Source organism: Lepus europaeus, chromosome 10, assembly GCF_033115175.1.
Source record: "Lepus europaeus isolate LE1 chromosome 10, mLepTim1.pri, whole genome shotgun sequence".
NCBI classification, from domain to species: domain Eukaryota; kingdom Metazoa; phylum Chordata; class Mammalia; order Lagomorpha; family Leporidae; genus Lepus; species Lepus europaeus.
Genome location: NC_084836.1, coordinates 92,320,994 through 92,338,284, shown reverse-complemented (window position 1 = coordinate 92,338,284; position 17,291 = coordinate 92,320,994). Strand labels below are relative to the sequence as shown.

General features: G+C 39.6%; 1 protein-coding gene across 5 annotated transcripts in view; it reads left to right on the top strand.

Moving 5' to 3' along the window:
- PLCB1 (phospholipase C beta 1) overlaps positions 1–17,291 on the top strand; it is an 848,015-nt gene that overhangs the window by 583,036 nt on the left and 247,688 nt on the right. For all 5 annotated transcript variants that reach the window (XM_062203876.1, XM_062203874.1, XM_062203875.1 and 2 more), the window contains exon 11: positions 11,933–12,090. In XM_062203876.1, the coding sequence (XP_062059860.1) occupies positions 11,933–12,090 (158 nt within the window). The remainder of the gene's footprint in view (positions 1–11,932; positions 12,091–17,291) is intronic.

Here is a 17,291-nt window from a genome sequence, read left to right as displayed (position 1 = left end):
GGAATGCAGACATCCCAAACAACAGCTTCACTCACCGAGCCATAACATCTATGCCTATATGGCAGATTTTTATCACAGGTATCAAAAAGTCTTTGTAGGAATGCTGCTGCTGTATATCACTCTCCTGTTTTGCACAGTCTATCATACAAACATCTAAGGCCGCCAGACCTAATACATCAAAAGTCTGGGATCCTATGTGGTATCTCTGTGTTGAAGATGTTCTCCGTGCCTTGAGGGTAGTTTTGATGAACTTGAAGCTCATTATCCAAGGATGTGTGTCACGTTACCAACAGTGGGATGCACATAAAGACAAGGGAGATACAGGCCATTGATAGCCAGGGAGGTATCTAAGAATATTTCACAAGGTCCAACCACATGACAAAAAAGAATTTCTTCCTCTAGAATTCCTTAAAGAGATCAATTCTCTCCAAATTCAAATGTGCAATGAGACAAATCTTCCATATACAACCCAAATGCCTGCCCACCCAGGGCTAGGCAAAGAGGAAACTAGGACCCAGGAATTCAATCTGGGTCTCCCATGTGGGTGGCAAGGACCCAAGTATTTGAGCCATCACCTGTCACTTCCCAAGTGTGTGCTAGCAGGAATCTGGAATCGGAGCAGAGCCAGGTCTTGAAACAAGGTACTCCAATATGAGATGCAGCATCGTAACTGCTGCACTGGGTGCCTGCCCCACAATTTTATCTTGTCACATTATGTAGATAAACATTTCAGACCACAAATTGGGGGTATTACTTGCCTCTGTTCCTTGGTGTCTTAGGCTTTAGTTAGGAATAGAATGGGGGAACAGGGTGTGACTCAGAGTTTGGATACTGGGAGTCATCTGGAGGATTCAACAGTAAGTCTGGCACCTAGGCTGAATGACCCAACAGCTGGATTCAGGTTGAAGGATGGGCCTGATTGCCTACAAGTGGGCTTACCATGTAACAAAGGCTTCTTTACAGCAAGGCAATCCAAGGATAGATGGATTTCATTTTAAGCGATAACTCAGGGCTAGCTATAAGAGTAAGTGCCCCAGAGAACAAAGAGGAAGGTTAATTGCCTCTTGGCAATTAACTTACAAAGCTCTATAGTGTCACTTCTTGCTTTGTAGAAGGGTCACAAGTCTATTTCAGAGTCAGAAGGGATGTAAGACCACAACTTTCTATGGGGGAGTGTCAAGGAATTTTCATTCCTGTTTTAAAACCAATGCAGGTTCTATAAGTTTAAGACAAGATTATCAATTTAGGCCACTTGGATTCTATTCTTCAGGATGCCTGTGGAAATTTTTCAGCTCCCCATCAAGTTCATAAGCCTTTGTATAGGAACTTTTTTTCCTTCTTAGGGGTTTTTAATTTTATTTAATACCATTGACCTATTTAGCAGTCTACAAAAGCCTGTGGACTCATCTCAAAATGTTAAATGTATAAAATAAAGTATCTAGGATTAAAGAGGAAACAGATTCCACAGAGTATTTTTAACAAATGTAAAACACAAAATAATATTTATCTTTTTATTAACATAATTTAAATGAGTCAAAGCAGTATGTTGTGATATTTGCAACAAATGGAATGTGATATGAAAATATTTGTGATTTCTACAGGATAAAAAAATCATGGATCATGCTAATATTACTGTGGCTTGTGACCTATATTCATAACTGTAGAGAATGTTAAAATTGAAGATGTAAACCTTTTTCTCATCTAAATTTAAGGAGTCTCTGGAAAGTCAAGCTGAGTCAAGACCTTTAACTTAAAGGATCCAAAGTATAACTTTAAAAACCTGGGGTCGTGTTTGTCACAGTGGTTAAGCCACCACTTGGGACACCCACATCCCATATGAGAGTGTCTCAGTTTATGTCCTGGCTCTGTTTTGGATATCAGCTTCCTGATAATGGGCACGCTGGGGTGCAGCAAGTGATGGCTCAAAATTTTGCATCCCTGCCACTTACACAAAGACTGAGATTGAGTCCCTAGCTCTTGGCTTCAACTTGACTCAGCTCTGGCAGTTGTAGGCATTTGGAGAGCAGATGGGAGATTGCAGTATTTCTGTCACTCCATTTCAGTACGTATATGTTTTTAAATAATAAAATCCTAGCACACGATAGAGTCTTGCATGTTTCATATACTTAGGACAAGAGTCTTAAAAATACTTAAATTTATGCCCAGTTGAATTTTGAATATTTTATATGGTCTTATCTACCTGAAAGTCACAATACTTAGTGATCTTACAACAATCCACTTAAGTCCAAAGATGCCTTTTAATTGATGTACTGATATTCATGACTTTCTAGGGTATTTGTCATGTACTGAGTCAGCAATACCAAAATGATTGAATGGCAAGACTAATCAGCTATTCATTCTATTCTTTCCAATTTCCTTGGGAAAATAGTGATTTTTCTCTTTCTGCATACCATTGTGGACTTAAGCTTTTCATATTTTGTGCATGTTCATTTAATGACAGTCACTATGCTCCTTCTGTTGGTCAAATTGTCTCAACTTTGAGCAGTGGAAGACCTGTATAGGCTGGCATCTGCATCCTCTTGACATGACACTTTGCTTTTGAAAATATCTTTGATTTCTCGCACATAAAGATCTTCCAGGCTCACATTATTTTTTTCTGCCCCAGACAAGGAATCATTTTCCCAACAAGTCCTGGTTCCTTTAGGTGAAATTAAACACAGTGTGTGTAACGATCATCATGACCTTGTGTGCTGTTTCTGAACTATTCCAGTGAACAAAACAAAGGAAGACAGATATTTTTATTTTTTCTTATAAAAGCATGATTCACAGTTATTTCCACCCATATCTTCTGACTTAAATTCCTGATTCTGTAGCTGTGCTTCCTAGCAATCTGGTTACCTAACAATTTATACATAATTACTCATTTGCTTTACTAACAGCACAATAATAATTCTAAGAAAATTGGTCAACATTAACACATGAACACAAACAGAAAAACTACTCAAATTTTTCCTTTTTAAAATTTTTATTTATTTTCATTTTATTTGAAAAGTGTGCAGAGCAGAGAGAGGGTGGGGATCTTCCATCCCCAAATGGTTACAACAGCCAGCTCTAGACCAGGCCAAAGCCAGAAGCTGGACTCTCCATCTAGGTCTCCCATATGGGTGGCAGGGCACTAGCACTAGGGCTGACATCCACTGCCTTCCCAGAGTATTATCAAGAAGCTGGATAAGAAGCACAGCAGTCAGAACTCAAACTTTGGAATACTGTTGTTGCAAGTAGTGGCTTGACCTGCTATTCCACAATGTGGGTCAAACAAGTAGCACTTTAACTTCTGTGTAAAATGTCCATCCCAGTTATTAAAAAAAAAAAAAGACAAAAACAAATGCACTGCATCTCATTAAGAATTCTCAGTCAGTATCATTACTTCTAGAGTCACTCATATGGCCTCCTTCCCTTGAACTTTGTTAGAACAAATATGGCAGAGAATTTCACTCCACTGTGTCAGGCTGATTTCAATGTGAAGATATTAGCATAAAACCCTCATTTGACTTATGGGTCAATTTGGTTTTATTTTATACACTATTAGTAGTATCATTATTTTAATTGCAGATAAAATATCATAAAACTTTTATTTTTAAAAGTTGATAAATTTAAGCATTTATGATCTGAAATTGCAAACTCCCCAAAACCAATCAAGAATGTTATAACATAGAATATTATGGAACAATAGGGCTCATATTAAATTTTAAAATCAATACCTAGAAGATAAGTTTGATTTTATTGCCATTTCCAGAGAAGTAGAAATTTTGTCTGTGGAAACATTATTTCATATAGGAGGTATTTGTGGAAAAAGGGAAGGATTTCTTTTTAAATGAGTTTTTAAGAAATGCTGCATACAAACAAAAATTAGCCTCTGCTAGAATATATATATTGCATTTTAAAATATTTATTTTATTTATTTGAAAAGCAGACAGGCAGGCAGGTAGACACAGAAAGATCCCCTATTCACAGGTTCATTCCCCGAATGCCCTCTAACTCTTGGGCTGGGCCAGTCTAATCTGAAATTCAGTCCAAGTCTTCCCAAGAGAAACAGGACCCAACTACCTGAGCCATCACTGCTGCCTCCAGAGTGCACATTAACTGAAACAGGAATCAGGAGCAGAGCTGAGACTCAAAGCCAGACACTGTGATGTGGGATATGAGCATCTCAAACAGCATGATAACTGCTACGCCAGGTGCCCATCCAACCGTAGTGTATTTTGAATATAGGAAAAAGGACCAGAGATTTACAATCATTAAGGAGATGACCAATCTTACATTTACCTTGTCATTACTGTAATTCTTTCTTGAGCATCTTAAGAACTTGTATTCCTGAGAAATACTGTTCCAAATCAGGATTATTATAATATGTGGGATATTTTATTTTAAGTATTCAATGAAATCATAAAAATTAAATATACAGTATGCAAAACCAATCATTTTAGCAGTGCATTATTATGTCTATTTTTCTACTCATTTTTGCCCCTTTGTTGAATATTGAACATGCCCAGAAGAAAAAATAAATTGAATCATTGAGAGAAATATATGCACAAAATTAGTTGGTTTTTAATTACAATAGTCATTTTCTAGGGTTCTGGATGGTCTTGCATCACTCAGCAATGATTATGCTTTAAATTATTGTTTTTCCTCAAGGACTCCACTCTTTGACTCAAGAAAACAATCCTAGAATGAACAGTGTGCAGTCATTTCAACATACTGTGTAGCTCTTCATAAACCCTCTCCTGCTCCGAATCATTTGGGAGATAATGGCTCTGGATACACAGTCTAGGCAACATGGTTCTATCTCTGGATATTAATGTCTTTTTTCAGCTTAAGAAAAAACCTTATAAGGGGTAAGCTTTTAAAGCACAGTGGTTAAGATGCCACTTTGGATACCCACTTTCCATATTGTAGTGCTTGAGTTCAAGCTCTAGCTCCATTCACAATTTCAGCTTCCTGCTGATGTGTCCCCTGAAAGACAGCAGTGATATCTCATGTGGTTGGGTTCCTGCCACCTTGGCAGGAGATCTGGATTGAGTTATCTGTTCCTTGCTACTGCCTAGCCAAGCCCCAACTGTTGTAGGCAGTAGGGAAGTGAACCAGCAAATGAGAGGTTGGTCTCTTTCTGTCTCTTCAATAAATTATATTGACTTGAGGGCTTATGTATCTCAAAAATCTGAGGAATTATGATTGATTGTATCAAGTGATTATTTAGCTACTTTCCTCATGCTTTTTTTTAAAGAATTATTCTATTTATTTGAATGACAGAGTTACAGAGAGAGGTAGAGCCGTAGAGAGAGGTCTTCCATTCCGCTAGTTCACTCTCCAAATGACCACAATGGCCAGCGCTGAGCTGATATAAAGCCAGGAGCTTCTTCCAGTTCTCCACATGGGTGCAGGGTCCCAAGGACTTGGGCCATCTTCCACTGCCCTCCCAGGACATAGCAGAGAGCTGGATTGGAAGAGGAGCAGGTGGGACTGGAAACAGTACCCATAAGGGATGCCAGCGCTGCAGGATGGGGCCTTAACCCATTGCACCACAGCCTCGGTCCCTAAGAATGTGTTTTGACTGCAGAACCAGCCTAAGAATGATTCAAGGCCTAGTTGTGCTTTTGTGAGTCATCCTCTACCAACCCAGACTTTGAGTCTTTCATATTTCCTCCTCATTTATCCCTGAGCAAATGCTACCTTTCATTATTTATTTCATATTTAAAGCATATACCTACCTGGAAGACATGAGTGGTAGAGTGGAAAGAAGGTGAGATCGAGAGACATAAGCAGACTTTAAAAAAATTCATGGTAACTAAACGAAAAAAAAAAAGCTAATCTGTAGAAGTGAAATTGACACTTTGAAATGCAATGACTTTGAATAGCCCTTGTCTCAACTGTTGAGGAACAGGGTTTTTTTTAATACTATTTTTTTCAGACTAATTACTCTAGTTAGTGTAGGGTTAATTTTATGTGTATAAAGTTAATTGAAAATAAATCTTAGTAAAAAACAAGAATGGGATAAGAAAGGGAGGAGGAAGAAGAGTTGAAGGGAGGGGAGGATGGGAAGAATCACTGTGTTCCTAAATATATATATATATGAATTGCATGAAGTTTGTATTCCTGGATAAAAGGTTTCTAGATAATAAATAAATAAATAAAAGGTCATTCTGGTACAAACATTTTTGAAATAATTTTTAAGATTCCTTGTTAGCGTGGATATAAAGAATTTTTACACAAAACCAAGCTTACCTTTTTTTTTTTATAAAAAAGGTTTATTTATTTGAAAGAGTTACAGACTGAGAAAGGCAGAGACAGAGAGAGAGAGAGAGAGGTCTTCCATCCACTGGTTCACTCCCCAAATGACTGCAATGGCTGGAGCTAAACTGATCCAAAGTCAGGAGCTTCTTCTGAGTCTTTCACATAGGCGTGGTGGCTCAAGGACTTGGGCCCATTCCCCACTGCTTTCTTGGGTGCATTAGCAGGGAACTGGATCAGAAGTTGAGCAGCCTGGACTCGAACTGGTGCCCTATGGGATGCCAGGACTGAAGGCTGGGGCTTTAACCCACTGTACCACAGCGCCGGCCCCAAAAAATAAATTTACCTTTAAAATTTTTTTAGTTTATTTGAGATGCAGAGGGACAGAGACAGCTCACATTGCTAGTTCACTCCTCAAATGCCCACAACGTTGTGACAGAACTGAGCTAGAAGCCAGAAATACAATTCAGGTCTCTTACACGATTAGCAGGAACACATCTTAGTTGAGCCATTGCCAAGGCTACCCAGAGTCTATATTAGCAAGAAGCCAGTCAAGAGCCTGAACCAGGGGCAAGCATTGTGGCACAGTGGGTAAACCCAATGCCTGCCATACCAGCATCCCATATGGGCACTGGTTCAAGTCCTGGCTGTTCCATCTCCAATCCAGCTCCCTGATAATGCACCTGGGAAAACAGCAGATGACCCAAGGGTTTGGGCCCGTACCACCCACATGGGAGACCACAATGAAGCTCCAAGGCCATGGCTTCAGGCTGGCCTAGCCATGGCCATGGCAGCCAATTGGAGAGTGTACCAATAGGTGAGAGATTTCTGTCTCTTCCCTCTCTGTAACTCTGTCTTTCAAAAAATAAATAAATCTTTAAAAAATAAAGTAAAAAGAGCTAGAGCCAGTAATCAAACCTGAGCACTCTATGAAACAGAGGCATCTTAACCTCCAGGCTGAACACCCTTTTCTAAATTTATCTTTTAATTCTTTTTTCTACAAACTTTTTGAAGTACTTTATAAACTGTCCTGGCTTAAATTTGCCTGTAAGTAAATTATATACTGAACTCTTCTAAGCCTTGGGTTTTTTTTGTTTGTAAAATGAAGACAAATTAAAACAGCTAGGGTTCTTGTGTGTGAATGCAAGAAGATGCTGTTACTTAATGGCCTTCAGATTAACGGATTTATTACCTAACACAGTAAGCTGCCTAGCAGAGAAATGGTTGAGTCAGGAATTCATTATTGTCATTGGGCATCCAGGTACTCCTTTTTGGTGCCCTCATATTTTCATAGTATTGCTCCTCCATGAGTCAAGATCCACAAATGGCACAGGAAAGGTTCCTGTGTGTGTTCCTTTCTAAAAGTGAGGAAAATGTTTCTAGATGTTCCCCCAACATCCCTCCCCAGCCCCCGTACAGTAGACACCTGTATATGATGGAACCCAGAGTTATAACCATGTGCTCATGCCTATATCAGTCACTAGTGCGGTAAATGGAACTGCCATGACTGACTTAAAAGGGTCAAGATTTACCCTAAGACTGAGTTGTAAACCCTGAAGCATATCAGAACCTACCCCTTGTGAAGGAGAAAGGGTGACCTGAAGTGCAGGATTGAGATAAGAGTTTAAACTCACTGGTGAATAAGAAACGTGTCCTTTGCTTACACTTGCCTGAATTGTAAGGGTACAGAATATGTCTACTGTCTTTTTCTATCCCATTAACTAGCATTTGCCTCCCACAGAAAAGTTGTTTGGGAAGATGTACAGACACCATTGGGGAAGCTCCTATAAACAGTAAGGCATATGTTTCAAGTTGTTTTCTCAAAGATGGGAATGGCTTTGGGCTCTTCCCAGACATTTTTGCACATAAGGCATCTCATGGCAATTGGCTGTGTGTTCAAGAACTTCATGGTCTCTCTAGTGTGGCAACAGAGACTGTGGCAACAGAGATAGAACAGCTCCATCAAATTGAATCCTTCAAAGACGATCAAGATGAAATACACGTTCTCTGTAGTTTAAGCAATACCCTCAGGTGTAGCTGTGGGATTCAGTGCACCAAAATGGCTGTTCCAGAATTGAAAGCAAAAAGAAAACAGTTGGCACTAACAAATGCATCACATTCTAGAACTGTTTTGCCCTGGCAGTTAAAGGGAAGACAAAAAATAATGATAATCATAAAAAATAGGAAATTAATCACCAGTCTTTGAGATCTGAAAAAGTCTGTATTATTAGAAGGATTGTTATTTTCAATTTTCTGGCCCCTTCTATCATTTGATGCCTTGGGTAATCTGAGACAAAGCTCAAGGGCATCCAAACAGTCACCCAATATGAGCGCAGTCAAGTGAGAAGCTGCAGAGCTGTGACTACAGGCAGTAATAGTCTTATGAACTGATCTGAGAGGTAGCTGCAGGTCAGAAGTTCAATCAAGGGCTTGGAATATGTTGCAGAAGCTGTTCTCAGCCAGTGGAGATGATGCCACGTGTTGAAAGTCTAATGACAAATCCCAAATCCCAACACCTGGTATTCCACTGACCCCAGAAGCTATGTTTATTTGCTCTAATCAAAGGGAAATACAGTGGGTAAATGGAATGCAATAATTAAAAGGTCAAAATTTTAAGGAAGAAAAATAAACCAACTTTGAGAGTGGTAGAAAATAATGAAGAATATTATTAATACTTGTGTTTGAGCAAATCTCAATAAATGAAATAAAACTACAGGAAGTTAATGTGCATTCCAAAGAATAGGAAAATTATGAATAAATATAGATTTTCTCAAAATATTTCTTTAAGAGACTTCCACTTCTAATAAAATATTATTTATTCTAACAATGAGCAACAGTGTTGCATTGGAGTAATTCTGTTGATTTTAGGAGTTGGATAATAAAGATATATAAATACACAATCATTCTTTAGTTATTTTCAAGTTCTTTTGTAGCTACTTTCTGAATATGATTTTAAAGACATTAACTGGGGGCAGACATCATGATGCGACAGAGGCATCCCACATCCGAATTACCAATTTGAGTCCCAACTGCTCTACTTCTAACCAGCTTCCTTCAAATGCACCTGGGAAGCAGTGAGTGATGGCCAAAGTACTGCAACCCATGTGGGAGACCCAGATGCAGCTCTTGGCTTTGGCCTGGCCCAGTCCTAGCCCTTATGGCCATTTTGGGAATGAACCAGCTGATGGGAGATCTCTGTTTCTCTCTCTCCCTTTGCCTTTCAAATAAATAAATATTTAAAACATCAGCTTTTTGATACTTCAAAAGTCTTCTACTTGTTCTTTGGCAAAAAAGAATTACAAATTCAAAAAGTTCTAGAAACTCTTTCATGATAGAACACTCTACTAATCAGTTAAGTATCTACTTTCTACACCTTTAAATCTGATTTAGCTTTTAAATCCATGGCAATGCTAGTAGCACTCAAACAGTATGAATGAAATAAACCTAGTGAATGTACAGAATATGACAGTGTTAAATACAGTCAATAGACAATCACCTAAAAAAGTACAGACATAAAAGTCTATCCTTAAAGACAAGTGCAATTTTTTGAGGAAAAGCACTTGGTAATGAGTTAACTTAATAATAATTTGAATTCTTCACTACCTTTAGCTAGCATAGCTGTCCCTTAAATTTAGGAATAATGCACAAATGTTTGTTTTCCTCCTCCTTTCACTACCCCATTAACCTTTATACAGGAAGACCTTTGTAAATCCTTGTCATGATAATAAACTTCAAGGAAATTATAAATAGAAAATTGATTACCCAGCTTCAGGATCTTTCCTGATTGTTTGCCAGTGTTTTTGTTTTTGCAAAATATATTTCTGTGTTCAAAAACAAAAACACCTCTTTTTCCAGTAGAGAAAAGTGATTATGCAAACATACTTAATCAGCCTTTCAGTGTATTGACCAAGGCTGTTTAGAACTCAAGAATGTCATCTTTTTGTTATGCTGATGGTGACTGTCCTGACATGCATATAAAAACAAAACTAAGCCAGTAGCCTTAATCCCATTTTCTTTGTCCTGTGTGTCTCCACAGGGCAGATTTCAAAGTCATTTTGACAGTTTTCATCCACATGCCATATTTTAACTGGCTATAAAAAATGATGGAGGTTTTTTAGAGTATAAATCAAAGAAAATCTTAATTTGGAAAAACCAAAGATTTAAATGCATGTGTTGATAAGGTGCTTGTCTCCCAATTTTTATTATTCACCTTCTCAAAATAATTTATAGAGAAATTAGTGACTTTCATTCCCTTCTTAAGTGAATAGTTTGGCTTCCATGCCTAGTATTTTTCTGTTGTCGTGCCTCTCAGGTGCTTTGACTATCACAAATCTCATGACTTCAATAGGATATTTCAGTCCTGTTCACAGAAATTTTTAATTTTGATAAAATTTTTCTATTTTGTCTTTTGTTGCTTGTGTTTCTGGTGTCATAGCTATTATAACCACTGCCTAATCAAGGTCTTAAAGATATACCCCTATGTTTTCTACTAAGAGGGTTTTATTATTATTATTATTATTATTATTATTATTATTTGAGAGGTAGAGTTACAGAGAGAGAAAAGGAGAGACAGAGAGAGAGAGAGGTCTTATCCTCTGGTTCACTCCCCAGATGGCCTCAAGGGCCAGAACTGTGCCATTCTGAAGCTCCTTCAGGGTCTCCCATGCTGGTGCAGTGGCCAAGTGCTTGGGCCATCTTCCACGGCTTTCCCAGGCTATATAGCACAGAGCTGGAGCGGAAGAGAGGCAGCCGGGCCGCAAACCTGTGCCCATATGGGATGCCGGCGCCATAGCACCAGCCCCTCTAAGAGTTTCATAGTTTCACCCTTATATTTTGGAATACCATTGATTTTGAGTCAATTTTTTGTATGTGGTATGAGACAAAGATCTGACATCATTCTCCCCAGTTTTCCAAGAATGTTCTACTGAACAGACAATTCTTCCTGCATTGAATTACCTTGGTAACCCTGTTGAAAGTCAGTGACCACAAATTGAGAGTTTACTTCTTGACTGTTAATTCTGATTCACTAATCTGTATGTCTAACATTATGCCAGCACCATACTGCTTTAATAACTGTAACTTTGCAATAAATTTGAAAATTGAAAAGTATGATTCTTCTAATTTTATTTTTGTATTTCAGTATTTTATTGGCTAAGAAGGGTCCCTTATATTTCCAAGCAAAGTTTGAGATCAGCTTGTCAATTTCTGCCAAAAAAAAAAAAAAATGGGATTTTGATGGGAATTGAGTCTGTAAATCAATTTGAGGAATCCACTTCATGAACAGACTGCTGAATCTGCTACATGCTAGCTTTGGAAATCTGGGCAACTGAACTACTCTATGCCATTTTCATTACCTGAACTGGGCATTTTTACAAAAATAGCTTTAGCAGACAGTTTTTATGAAGATTAAAAGTTTAATACATATAAAGCCAAAGATCTATAAAAAGCATATGGTAAGCATGTGTTATGTCATTATGTCTCTTCCCCAAACCTACTGCTAGGGAGCCACAATTCCATCTGGGATAGTACCACCACTTTCTGGTAGGCTGAGACAAAAGCTGAGAACCTCTGTTTCAGCGCTTGAGCTCCTTGTTTTTCCATAGCTGATGGGCCTTTCTAGGATGCTACTGCTATTTTCCTTGCTTCATGGGATTCTAGGGTATGTTTTGTCGGTGTCTTGTAGCTGGCCAGCTGGCTGGAAACTCCTCTGTCGAGATGTATCGCCAAGTACTTTTGTCTGGTTGTCGCTGTGTGGAGCTGGACTGCTGGAAGGGACGGACCGCAGAAGAGGAACCTGTCATCACCCATGGATTCACCATGACAACTGAAATATCCTTCAAGGTAGAGTGCATGAATGTCCCTAGGGAGACCTGACCTCTTCTGGGTAAAGCCTCTTAAGAGAAGGTCCATGTGGTCACAACTAAGTCCATAGGCTATACATCATCTTTCTAGTTAGAGACACTAAAATTCATCATGTTATCCATGGGTAACTGCCATTAGATGAATGACTTCCTGTCATTTTGATGTGGAAGCTATATTGCAAAAAATAAATATCCCCTTTTTTTCTGTCTTTTCCTATTTAGCATTCTTGTTTTCTTGTGTTTATTATTATAAAATATAACATACATAATGAAGAATGCATGCGAACTGTATGATTTAATTAATGAATATAAGATGCACACCTATGTAACCATACAACCTAACTCGAGAAATAGAAACTCACTGATGCCCAAGTAGCACCCCCATGCAGCCATTTCCATCAGAATGGCCACGCTGTCCAGAGGTGACCGTCATCCTATTATGGTGACCACTGCTCTGCTTTTTAAAGCTCTGCAAGTACAGCCCTAAACAGTGTTGCTTCACTACCTTGTTAACTTGATATAAATTGGTTTATACTATAGCATACATTATTTTCTGTCTTGCTTCTTTCACTTCATATTGTTTGGAAAATTCATTGTTGGATATATCTCTAGTTTGTTTGCTTTCCTTATCAGGAAGATCATGGTTGATAATGATGATATTAATTACTGCTATTTAATTATTTACATAAAATCCCATTCTGTTAACTAGCTTTTGGCATACTGATACCTACTGGTCTAAGACCCCTATGAATACACCTGTGGTCAGAGTTGAGTTTACTTCTTTGTAGGGAAAAGGGGCATCTCAATAAATGTGTTAGAAAGAACTTAGGATTTGAGCTTAAATTAGGTGATTTGAGGGAGGATTGAAAGTAGTACTGTGCAATGGATTGAACACTGTGAGGAAGCAGAAAAAAAAATCCTACAATTTGATATCTTAATAAATCCTATTTGTGATTAGCAGGACTAAAGCTATTATTAGTAAAGAAATACCAGTCATTCTTATTAGCCAGGGACAAGGGATGTCTTTGGTCTTCTACTTTTTCCAGCCTTGACACTATCCTATACCATAAAGGTTCTCACATTATATATATGAACACCCAAGCCCAGATTTCCAAATTATGTCCTTGACCCCTACAAATGGACATCCCAGGGGATTGGAGTCATTTGGGTGGGAAGCTAGGGCCTCAGGTACCAGCAAAGTGAACTGGAACAGGGAGCATATTTGATTTTCACCCCTTTGGAGGGGAATTGGAAGAAAAGAGCTAGAACCCATTGCATGGACCCTATTACCCTAATTACCTGAGTCTCAGGGCAGAACTGGCTCTGGGTCATTAACTTGTCATATGTAACCAAGGAAACAGTGCTCAAGTATCTGTGTAGCTAAGGGGAGAATGAGGAGTCAGAATACTGAGAGGCTAGAATATTGGATGAGTTTAATGTTAACATCACCAAGGTGGGTGGCAAAGCTTTGGATGAAGAACACAATGAGCCTATTTTCAAATCTAAACTGATTTAGGGAAAGCTTATCAATGGCAGAAGTGAAGGGGTGAAAACCGGTTTGGCAGTTTCAGAACAACTGGGATTTTTTTTTTTTCAGGATATTGATAAGTAATATTTCAGAAGTAGCTTTGGGAGCAAAATTATTCCAAACCCCAGCATTTTGCCTGGAGCTCTTGAGATGTGAGAAAATAAATGGCTGTCACTTGAGAGAGTAGCAAGAGAGAAGCAAGATTGTCAAGAGATAGCCAGTTTCAGTTTAGACAAATGGCTTTTTCTGATCAAAGTTACTGTATACAACAAAGAAGAAGCTGTTCAGAAGTGGTATCACTCACACCTTAAAATATGTTTACTGTGTTGTATCCAAGGAATTTGACCTATGATTTCTTAAACTTGGGCTATAATTCAATTATTAGAGGAAAAATGGCCCCCTTCACTAATTTTTATAACAAAGATTAAAAAAGTCTTGACCGGAATTCTGAACAATGTCTTTCAAAGATGAGACTACTTTTTTTTTTTTTAAGATTTTATTTATTTATTTGAGAGGTAGAGTTACAGACAGTGAGAGGGAGAGACAGAGAGAAAAGTCTTCCTCTGTTGGTTCACTCCCCGGGTGGCCGCAACGGACGGAGCTGTGCTGATCCAAAGCCAGGAGCCAGGTGCTTCTTCCCGGTCTCCCACGCAGATGCAGGGGCCCAAGCACTTGGGCCATCTTCCACTGCTTTCCCAGGCCACAGCAGAGAACTGGATTGGAAGAGGGGCAGCCGAGACTAGAACCAGCACCCATATGGGATGCGGGCGCTGCAAGCGGAGGATTAACCTACTGTGCCACAGCACTGGCCCCTGAGACTACTTTTAAAACCAAGCACTCTGAAGGTCTTGGGATTTTCTTAAACAAAAATCGATAGGGTTTTACTTCATTTCTGTATTCTCCCACCTCCACCAACTCCCACTGTTGTCCTTTTCCACTTACCGAAGATCCCAGCCTATCCTGGTTGGGATATTTAAGAAAACGTGAGGACAAGTGACCCTGGTGTAGGGCCAGTGCAGTTTGGTCTCATCTCTCTGCAGATGAGTAGAGATGATCCTGGAGTGGCAGACAGTGCTTTCTGATGGAGCTGAGGCATGGATGGCCTTGCACTTGAGTCACCACCAGGAGGACCTGCTCCTCCCCAACATTGCCTTCAGCCCACCTCTCAGAGTCCTCAGAGTGAGGAACAGTTATATTTTCTTCAGTTTTAAAATCCCCTAGAGTTCCTTGGAAATAATAAACACCAAGCACATTCAAAGGCATATTTATTTTATATGGAGCATTTTCTTCTTGGACTGTGCTATCGAGTCTGTGTAGAGTGACTCTCCTTAGGCACTTGACTATACAAGTGGTTCTTCAAGTCACATCTGTTATCCCAGAGTCACTGGCTCATTGAACATCTTGGATTCCGGAAACCCAGCTTATCACCATGTCCATGCACTTGCAGATAAATTTAGAGGCTTAAAACCAATTCTAGTTTCCTGTCTATGCCTGCTGGATGGGGGTTGGAGGAGTGAGCAGGGTGGCCACAGAAAGCCAGCTATGCCTCCTGTTCATACACCTTAGCAAGATTTATAGGTCTGGCAGAGCTGTGGTTGAGTGGCAGTGTGTAGGAATGGGTGTGTGGAGAAGAAATGTCAACCTGTGTTCAAACAGATATACAGTAGCAGAGATTCTCAATATCAGTCTGAGATTACAGTGAGGCAAGTAAGACATCTAGGATACAAAATCTTAGGATGCTATCACTCTCAGGGTCACATCAGTATAGAGTGGACACTTGAGTATCTCTTTAAAGTTTGCACTCAGAGACCTCTCTTGCATCTCCTAGTCCCAGCCTCTTCCATGTGATTATCCACATACAGGTTTCCCAGAACTTAGTGCTTAAAGTGACTTGCAAGAAAACGTATGAGAAACAGTAGAAAAGAACCTACATGATCTACTCCCCACCTCACCATTAGCTCATTTCTTGCTGCTTTCCCCTCTAACTCACTCTTTTCCCGTGTTCCTGCCTTCCTTGCAGTTCCCTGACTATGCCAGGCAGGGCCCCCTTCCACAGGCTGCTCCCTCTGCCTGGAGTGCCTTTTCACTAGGTATCTGCACTGCTCTCCCCTACCTCCTGTTTTAGTCCATTTTCAGTCACTATACCAGAGCTTGGGTAATGCATGAAGAATAGAGTTTTATCTGGCTTACAGTTCAGGAGGCTGGGAAGTCTATAAGTATGGCAGTAATGTGTACAGCACCTGGTGAGGGCCTTCTTGATACAGCATAACACTGGTGGGGAGAGACCACATGGTGGGACAAGCAAAGGTGCCAGCTCAGATATCTCTTCCTTTTCTAATAAAGCCCCACCCACCTGACCTCATCTAGTCCTAATTATCTCCCAAAGCCTCCACTGCTAAATGTCATGTGCATATGAACTTGGGGATAATTTTTCTTACATATACACTTATTTGTTTTAATTTTTTAAAACTTTTGCTTGGCCGGCACTGCGGCTTACTTGGCTAATCCTCTGCCTGTGGCACTGGCACACCGGGTTCTAGTCCCGGTTGGGGCACCGGATTCTGTCCCGGTTACTCCTCTTCCAGTCCAGCTCTCTGCTGTGGCCTGGGAGTGCGGTGGAGGATGACCCAAGTGCTTGGGCCCTGCACCTGCATGGGAGACCAGGAGAAGCACCTGGCTCCTGGCTTCGGATCGGCACAGCGCGCCCGCTGTAGCGGCCATTTTGGGGGTGAACCAATGGAAAGGAAGACCTTTCTCTCTGTCTCTCTCTCACTGTCTAACTCTGCCTGTCCAAATAAAAAAAAACTTTTGCTTAACATATATGCACATTTTATGGGGTACCATGCAATATTTTAATATATGTATACAGCTTAAACTGATCAAATCAGGCAATTAGCATTTCCAATTGTAGTTTTTAACTAACTTACTGTGGTTCACTATTATATCCTTTACGAATAATTGTAAGAGAAAGGCTCTAAATATAAAGCAAATAGAGATGGCAGCATTGATGGCCCTGACTTGGTCAGTACACATGCATTGAAATGTCACAATGCATCTCACAAATATGACCAATGATTATGTGTTAATAAAAAAAATGCTTAAGAAGACAAAAATGGGGCCAGTGCTGTGGCTCAGCAAGTTAATTCTTTGTAATTCTTCCAAAATAAATAAATGAATCTTTGTTTAAAAAAAAAAAGAAATAGACACAATAAACAAGGAATGTGATAAGTAAATTAAGTACATTATTACAAGAGCTATGTGAAAAATTTAAAAAGTAATAATGTGGCAGAGGAGCAAGGGGAATGCAGTGATGGCTGGCTACAATATTAAATCGGGAGTCCCCTGAAGGCTTCATTTAGAAGGTGATTTTTGAGAAAGGCTTCAAGCAGGTGCTGTGCTTGGAATGTGTCCTTAAAAGCTCATGTTGAGGATGTGCACAAACCTAAACCCTTATAAACTATTGGTGGGGATGCCAACTAGTGCAGCTGTTATGAAGAACAGAAAGGAAGTGCCTCAGGAAACTAAAAATGGATCTACCATGTGACCTAGCCACCCCACTTCTCAGTGTATAGCACAAAGAAATGAAACCAGTCTATCAAAAAGATATCTGCACTCCCATGTTCACTGCAGCACTATTCACAATAGCCAAGATA